The sequence below is a fragment of the Mastomys coucha genome, unplaced genomic scaffold, assembly GCF_008632895.1.
Source record: "Mastomys coucha isolate ucsf_1 unplaced genomic scaffold, UCSF_Mcou_1 pScaffold13, whole genome shotgun sequence".
NCBI classification, from domain to species: domain Eukaryota; kingdom Metazoa; phylum Chordata; class Mammalia; order Rodentia; family Muridae; genus Mastomys; species Mastomys coucha.
In genome coordinates, this window is record NW_022196895.1 from 32317250 (window position 1) to 32325958 (window position 8709).

At 41.2% G+C, this 8709-nt stretch overlaps 1 protein-coding gene across 1 annotated transcript; it reads left to right on the forward strand.

The window, feature by feature from the left end:
• The first annotated feature begins 950 nt into the window (after window positions 1–950).
• Window positions 951–3322, forward strand: Igip (IgA inducing protein). Its single transcript, XM_031365387.1, has one exon. It carries the CDS (start codon window positions 2988–2990, stop codon window positions 3147–3149), a length of 162 nt encoding a protein of 53 aa, XP_031221247.1. The 5' UTR covers window positions 951–2987; the 3' UTR covers window positions 3150–3322.
• The last annotated feature ends 5387 nt before the right edge of the window (window positions 3323–8709 follow it).

The following is an 8709-nucleotide window of genomic DNA, read 5'->3' on the forward strand; positions in this document are numbered from 1 at the left end:
AGATGTGGGAGCCAGTCCTGGTTCATGGTAGGGGTCAAGGTGCCTGACAAGTTTAGCAGGGTAGAGTTTGATAAACCATGCTCAGGATGTCAGGGGTTAGCCATTATCTTAACCCCTTCCTCACCAAAAGATTTTAGTTTTGTCTGTTGGGAAAAAAAGATGGCACTAGGGAAAAATAAGTTGCCTTACAACTTTGCTGGAACACATCAGTTTGGTGAAGTGTGGGACACTAGTATTATTTTTGAGAAGGTGCATAAAACCAAAGTAAATTATTCTCTATGTAGAACATTATTTACTAGTAACATTTGTTTGGGTGTATTAGCTTTGACGATTTTTACCAGTAAATACTGATTTTATTTAAAACTGGAAGTCCAGTTTACATATAGGATAGTTGATATATCCATATTTTCCCCATGTAAAGAATTGTCTAAAAGATTTATGCATACTTTTTACTTTTCTCTCTTGATACCATGGGGTGGGGGTGGGGAGGACTTTGACTCAACAACTGACAAATGTCTTCAAATTTAAAAATCAAAAAGCAGCACTTTAAGTCTAATTCCACGCCATTTTAGTGCATGTTTTAGTTTAATAATGATTTTTGGTGCATGCCTTTGGGCTTATTCAAAAGTGTACAATAGAAAAGTGTATTTCCTTTCATAGAAAGGAGATGTTTTTCTACTTTGCAACATGTGATTACAAAAATCTTCCTCTGTGGGAAGATTAACCATGTATTGAACTACTGAAAAGTATATATTTTTAGATATACAGAAGGAATCTACACGGGGCAGCATTCAGACCTATATAGAAGTCATAAAATTCTGTATAGGACCAAAAGGAAGTAACATAAAACACTTAAACAGACTATGTTGGGTAGAAATACCTTTCGATCTTGCATTGACGTCCAAAATGAAAATGCCACAGAAGTTTGCTGAAACTTTTGTTTGAATTTTCTCTGTCAGTGTATTTAGCCCAAATGCAACAGCTTTGGGTTAGCACAATGTAAGAATCAAACACAAAACTAAATAGTTCAGTCTGGTTTGCCAATCCAGCCTGACTGAAATAAGTAATCAATCACTTGCAAACTGAAAAACTGTCCAACTCCTCTAAGGTTTTGACAAAATAACCTTGGCTAACGTGGGAACATTTCCACTTTGATTTCTGACCTGACAGCGAAGATTCATGCTTGACATGATTTCAAACCTGACAGTGTCTGTTTAAGGAGCCATGGTACAGTTTGCTAATTCAATCCCAGATACCTGTTGATTACCTGTAAGATCTAGAGTTCAAAGTAGCCAGCAGCCGTATCCCTGAGTGCTCTGTGCCCATCAGATAACGTGAAGTAGGCAGAGTTGGGACAGGCCAACAGCTTTGAGGAATGACCTCAGAGCAGAGCCCCAGAATCAAGAGTTGTGTCTGCTTTCTTGGGAGTCACTGAACTAAAGTCCCACACTGCGTTACTTACTGTAGATGCTCTCCAAGAGGAGGCCCAGAGCACACATCCGAATTGCTCATGGTACTCAGAGAGGGGGTGCTAACTCTGATGCCCTGGCCAAATTCCAGTTTAGGGATGTGGGTCTTCTTGTCATTCTAATTGGAAATGTGCATCACTTTCCATTTTTCCTGTTGCTCTCAGTGCAAACTACACAAGTCTGTTCCTTTGCCCCAATCCCAAGTCTCCAAGATACTGGTATCACACCAGCCAGGTTCATGCCTTATCTTGATACACAAGAGTTGGAGAACGGGAGATTGGCATCAGGACGGCTTACACTTGGAGGGTAGACTCTTGTGATGCTTGGGGGTGAAACCTGCCCTCTTTTGGCATATGTTAGGGAGTATACACTGGTTGGGAGCTCCCAACCATAAGGTGTGAGCTGAAACAAATTTCCCCTCTTTTCTTATAGCATGATGAGAAAGTCTTTTGGGTTTTCAGCAGTTGGGGAAGGCCGGAGTTCTGCAGCTTTAATCTGGGTAACTAAGGCTGGTTTAATCTGGGTAACTAAGGCTGGTTTGAGTAAGATTTTGGTGAATTAACTGGGTTCTCAGATGCCACAGACTCCGTGAGAAGTCACCATTATTTTTAGTGGCTGTGATGGAGTCCCCCTGTAGCCATTACTTTAAGATTACATGCAGAGTTGCTTTATTTTGAGCTTTTTGTGTACACACAATCCCAAACTGGAAAAACTTAAAAAGGAATCCTGCTGTGAAAGGTATATATTACTCTAGATTTTTCTTACTGTAAATATTGTAAGATTGTAATACTGTCAATATTTTATTAACCAACAAATGTTAATCTATGTGAAATCAGACTTATTTTAAATGTGCTTCTTATTTACTGTGTGTGGTCCCTGTTGCTGACAGTATTAAGTTATATTCTGATGTAAGATTAACTTTATTAAAGAATGTAAACATTAATGTTTCCTTATGGGAAAACAAATAAAGTATAAAGAAGACAATTCTTTTCATTGAAATATACTGTGTATTTACACTTGCTAGACCCAGCACCACTTATAACTTAGTACACTGTCCAGTCTCAGTTAACACAGCTGACACGGTTGTGCTCCACTTGAAAGTCTAAGCCTTGGTGTTGTTGGAATATAAACAGTTTGTATTTGTCTGCTGTGAATCATCTTGAAATTTCTAATCAAGTTTGTAAAATTTTTATAGTAAAACATTTTAATGACAATTTAAAAATTATCTTCTCTAAAGAATGGTCAAAACGATGTCCTTTCAGAAATAGAGTTGCTCTTTACTATCTTTCCAAAATGACTTTGGTTAAATGGACCAGGTGTATATTAGTTAAAATCTAGGGCTAAGTTCTTGATATTCTTTGAGTTTACAAGTTAATCCTTATTGGAGTTGTGCCAATATACAATAGAATATCATTAATTTGCACTGTTTGGGGACCCCATTTAAGAATGCTGAATTTTGCCAACTAAAAAGTAAGCAAATGCAATTTAAAAAGTAAATTTGAGCATTCTGTGTTAAATATGTGCAGTTATTATCATACGAAGAAGCGCAGTGTGTTGGGCTGTAATATAACCATATTTGCTGTCATGTTCTCCCATCTCAGTGCTGGGAACTCACCATGTGGAAACCAAGCAACCGTGTTGTGCATCAGCCGGCTTGAGTTTGTTCAATATCAAAGCTGAAGCTAGCGAGGTCTGCTGTACTGCTTATTGAAGTATTGTGATTCTTTTAGGCATTGGTTCTTACAAAATATATACTGTAACAGTATACTTTGTACAGATTTAAATTTTATTTGAAAAAATGAAATAAAGTAGGCAAAAAATAAAGATGTTTATTTTTCATGTGACTACATAAACAGATCACCAGTCTTTTGTTTCGGTGTTTTTGTGGGGGAGGGATCTGGTTGGCCCGTTTGTTTTGACTTGGTTTGATTTTTGGTCAGTGGAGGCATCTCCAGGACCTTGCAGCAGGTAGGCTGTTGGCCTGCTACTCCCCATCATTTGCTGCGGGCATTAAATGTGTTCTCACAGGAAAACCCCATTTTCTATTTTATTTTAAAACAAATTTATTTCCTTATAAGATTTTTTTGTGTGTGAATAAACTCCCTCTCTGGCTTCTTGGGTCAACTTTGAATAAATTATCTGGTGGTGTGATAGTTAACCAAGCTGATGCCCTGAAAAGAAGGGAGAGGTGCTCCTTTCCTGTGGGAGCCCTTCTCCTTTCAGATCCTGCGTTTGAAGTTGGTTTGGGGTAATAGATGAGTTACAAGAATCCAGGAAGAGTTATGCCTTGAAGTGAGAGCCTTTTCAGACTGCTTTTTATAAAATGGCAGAGAGAGAGAGAGAAAACCCACACAGTACAGGAGTGAATGAATCTTCAGGACACTTCACTGGGATATTCTAGAAGATTAGATGATCTAACCAAGGAGAACCACTTTTTACCTCAGTTTTTACCTCTGAGTAAAATTAAACAAAGGTCTCAGGAGCCTATGGATATATTTCCTTGGCTTCAGGAAGTGGAATTTAAAGTTTCATTGGTGCCATTCTGCTTTTTATCATTGATATTTTCACACACTTTCAAGCAAGATGAGAGGATGAGCTGGAACAAGCAGTTCTCCATGTTGTTCCAGGTAGATGTCACCCTTGGTGAGACCCTCTCAGTGAGGGCCATGTTTCAGAAACTTACGCACGACCATAGAGTGTTCCTGTGCACAGCTCCGTGCTGTTCTGCGTGAGACCCAAAACAGTACAAACTTTGCTGTTTTACTGTTAACTTAACAAAATGCCCTCCTTTGTAGAGAATAAGAATTGGAGTAAGTTCCACAAGTGACAGCCACAACTCTGATAAAAATAATGGAACTTTATCAAAATCTAAAGCTGAAGGTACCATTATTTGGGAAGGATAGGCGGAGGCCCTAAGAAGTAAGTTTGTGTGTGTGTGTGTGTGTGTGTGTGTGTGTGTGTGTGTGTGTGTGTGTAGTACTGGAAACTAAACCTAGACCTTACATATGCTAGGCAAACTAAGCTATATGCCAGCTTTAAAAAACAAAAAAACAAAAAAACAAAAACAAACAAAAAAAAAACCAAACTTTTTTGAGGTAAGATCCTACTAAATTGTCCAGACTTGAGCTCACACTGTAGCCCAGAAAGACCTTCAATGTAGAATCCTTCTGCCTCAGTCTCCTGAGTAGTTAATACTATAGTTCTGTGTCACCAGACCTGGCTAAAAACCTAGTTTCTATAGTTGGCCATGGTTTTAGGGGACACAAGGAAAGCAGGTGGGTATTCTTTGAAGACTAGGGGCACCTCCTTCCTCAAGAAGCAAGGATGAGGTGAAATCCCTGATCCCTTTCTAAGAGGAGCAGAAAGTTCTAGTGAAGACTGTAGGCAGAACCTGCTTCCTGTAAGGACAGGGAGTGAAAGCCCGAAGTCAGGCTCCTTCCTCACTATCCTGTGATCTTCTAAAGACTCTAATGGGACCATGATAAATATGTCCAGAGGTCAGTTTGAAGAGCAATAACCTACTAAGGTCCTACTGCTGCAGTCCTGCAGAGTTAATCATCCAGACTTGGGATAGGTATGAACTGCAAGTCAAGGCCTGGGTGGCCTGGAGACCTCTTAAGAAAGGAACACGGAGGGGCTGGCGAGATGGCTCAGTGGTTAAGAGCACTGACTGCTCTTCTGAAGGTCCTGAGTTCAAAACCCAGCAACCACATGGTGGCTCACAACTACCCATAATGAGATCTGACGCCCTCTTCTGGTGCGTCTGAAGACAGCTACAGTGTATTTATAATAATAAATGAATCTTTGGGCCAGAGCGAGTGGGGCCGACCAGAGCAAGCAGAAGTCCTAAAAAGTCAATTCCCAACAACCAGATGAAGGTTCACAACTATCTGTACAGCTATATTTTATGCATAAAATAAATAAATCTTAAAAAAAGAAAGGAATACAGAATAACACAATAAAATTGGCACTTTCCCATGCTCCACCTTCCAGAGGCTGTGAATTTTTATTTAACTATGAAGCATGTGACTTATTTTGTCTCTTTGATTTGATTTTTTTTTTAGAAAATTTTCTTTTGTTTCAGTAACAGTTACTATCTAAGCATATAGAACACACAAAAACACACCTGCACATGTGCACACACAGACACACACATGCACGTACATACACATGCACGAAGGAACATACAGACAGCCACTCGAATCTTTGAGTACCTGGGATTTGACAGGATTTGTTGATCTGGCGTACTATGTTTTAGAGAAGTTCCTGCTCATTTGGAATCAAAGGGGAAATCCATTTGTAGCAACTGACTTCTAGTTCTGCCCGGGTCCACACACCTCCAGTGCTAGGGTGTCAGTACCTCCTCCACACTCTGAGAATCTCAGGAGCTGCATATTTCCCCTGAAAATAGGATTCCACTTTAATATTGCAAATCTCCGGAGCGTTTCTGCTAGCGTTACCACAGCCTCCTTCTTACCAGTGCTGATTTTATTCACTTTGATTTGTTCACATCAGGCTGTTTGTACTTAGGTTGTCAGTGATCACGTCACAAAAGAGACTCTGAATGTTCCAGCATGCACAAGCAGGATATGCCCACATTACAGCCGGCAGAGCTGTCCTGTGAAAGCTGTCGTCTTAGGCTGCCTGACTCCTCCATCCTGTTCAACACATACCTCAAATCTGCCAGTCTCCACAGGAGATTGGCAGCAGTACCAACCTAGCTGTCCTTTTTTGTCTCTGGTAATAGGTATGTAATCATGGTCCTGTATTTTTCCAAGCCCCACCCACTACCTGTTACGTTTTTTAAGCATTGAATGTTTAAAATTAGGTACTAAACTACGTGTTTTACCTAGGTTACTTTATTTCATTCTAATTACAGCCCTTTTGAGGTGCAAGCTCTCTTACTACCTCCAATTTACAGATGAGGAGGTTTCCCATGGCATGGGGTGATTAACCTCACCAGAGTTCCACCGTCAGAATTCCAAGCACAGGTAGTTTGAAGTCAGAGAACATCTGCGGTCTCAGGACTCTACTGTAGTGCCTTCCCATCACGCTGCACCCACTCTGACTTTGACATTACCTCACCTCACCTGTTTAGCTAAAGTGGGAAAGCCAGTGTGCTCCTTACAAAAAGAATTTCCTCTGTCTAGTTCAGACCCACATTTCCTGTTCTAGACTCAGCTTGATTCATGAATGAATGCACATTTTCACTTCTCCCTCCCTTTCATGGGGAAGAGATTTAACTTGAAGCAGGTCTGAAGGAAGCTGGCAAATGGCCTTTCCAGGCCTCTTTCTACCGCTTTTGCTAAAAGTGAGCACAACCTGAAGCACTATTCCTCCTCTTAACACTCACCACAATGACCTCAACCACAGATTCTGCGAATTAGGCTCTGTCATGTTGAATGTGTTCCTTCTCCATTTCCCCAGAGTCTGACCACCCCACCCCCAGCAGGCACCCATTCTTCTGTAGAGCAAACCTGTCTGGACCTGTGGATTCATATAGAAACCCAACCACAGTGTCAGTAAGTCTCCGGAGAGGCTCCAGTCTGCCCAAAGTCCAGAAACCCTTGTTCACCAGCAGTTGGCCCAGTAATTGGATCAGCCAAAGCCAACCTTATCATCTCCCACTCAAGAGTTTTGCTTGAGTTTTTAAATTCCGGAAGGCATTTTCCTGCACCCTCTAAAGTGCTGTTACCAAGATGTTTCCTGACCTCCAGAAGAAGGTCCAGTGGTGTGTGTGTGTCTGTCTGTCTGTCTGTCTCAAAGCTTCTTCCAAAAATAAAATCTCAAATTCCTTGGGACTTAGGGGTAGTTTAGAGGGCTGTGGTGTCTGTTAGAATCTTGTCTAAAAAGGAAGATCATAATTTAAACTTAGGGTCCCTATGGGCTTTGTATCATTTAAATGAGTGATTCTTAAGTTGTGAGCCTAAATCAAGAGCAGTAGTGTCCCCTCAGAAACTGTTGGCAATACAAATTCTTGAGCCCCACCTGAAACCTACCAAGTGAGAGCCTCTGGCACCAGAGTCCTTCAGGTAATGTGAAGCACATTAAGGTGTAGGTGTGAGCTTTGTTTTGAAGCCTTAGGTTTAAGAATATGATTAAAATGGAGGCTTTTTCAGCTGCTTCATAGAACCTACTCCAAGGGCCGAGTTAAGAAATCCTACTCGGGTCTGGAGAGATGGCTCAGTAATTAAGAATGCTTGCAGCTCTTATAGAAGACCCAATTTTAATTCCCAATACCCACATGGCAGCTCACAACTCTCTGTAACTCCAGTTCCAGGGGATCTAACACCCTCACACAGACATACATGCAGGCAAAAAACAATGCTCATGAAATACATTTTATATATACATATATATGTGACATATACAAATGTGTATATATACACACACATACATATATCTCCATATCCGTTCTGCTCTGTGACTTTGAGCTTACCCATACCACCTCTGCTGTCAGTACCTCTGAGATGGGGTGACCACACACTCCTTGTTTGCTCATCCATACTGTCAGATGTCACCAAGGATATGCCCCTCTCCCACAGACAGCACAGGGGTCAGGCTTACTGATCTGTCTATGTGCAGTAATTATAATCCATTGATGATAAACTACAACAACCAAAAAAAAAAAAAATGAGGCTGAAGAGATTGCTCAGCAGTTAAGAGCACTGACTGCTCTTCCAGAGGACCCAGGTTTGATTCCTTTATCTACATGGTGGTTCACAACCAGCTATAACTGAACTTCCAAGGGATACAACACCTTTCGTTTGCCTCCATGGACACCAGGGATATTCATGATGTACAGACATGCATAGAGGCAAAGCATCCTTACACAGAAAAGTTGGGTATAGTGACACATTTCTATAATCCTATCACGGGAGCCAGTTGAGTGAGGCAGGATTCCTCACAACTTTGGGGCCAACCTGTGCTACACAGAGAGCTATATAGGTGCTGTCTTAAAAAAAAGAAAGAAAGAAAGAAAGAACAGGGGAAAACAAAACAAAACCACGGACCAAAAGTGCAGGCATCTGGGGCCAGATAAAGTGACTGATTGCTTTTGGAGCTAGGAGCTCAGTTCTGGAGCAGATCGGAGGAATTCACTGCAGCAGGCTGGCTGGAGCAAGGGGCAAGGTTTGGAGCTGGAGCTTGTGTCAGTGGCCAACTTGGTCTCCCAAGAAACTCTGAAGGCAAGGGTCTACTTTGATTCCTCCATGCTGCTTTTCCCCAAGTGCTCAGTGAC

Excerpts from the sequence above, each read along its gene's own strand:
- Igip (XM_031365387.1), top strand. The coding sequence starts at position 2,988 with ATGTGCAGTTATTATCATACGAAGAAGCGCAGTGTGTTGGGCTGTAAT.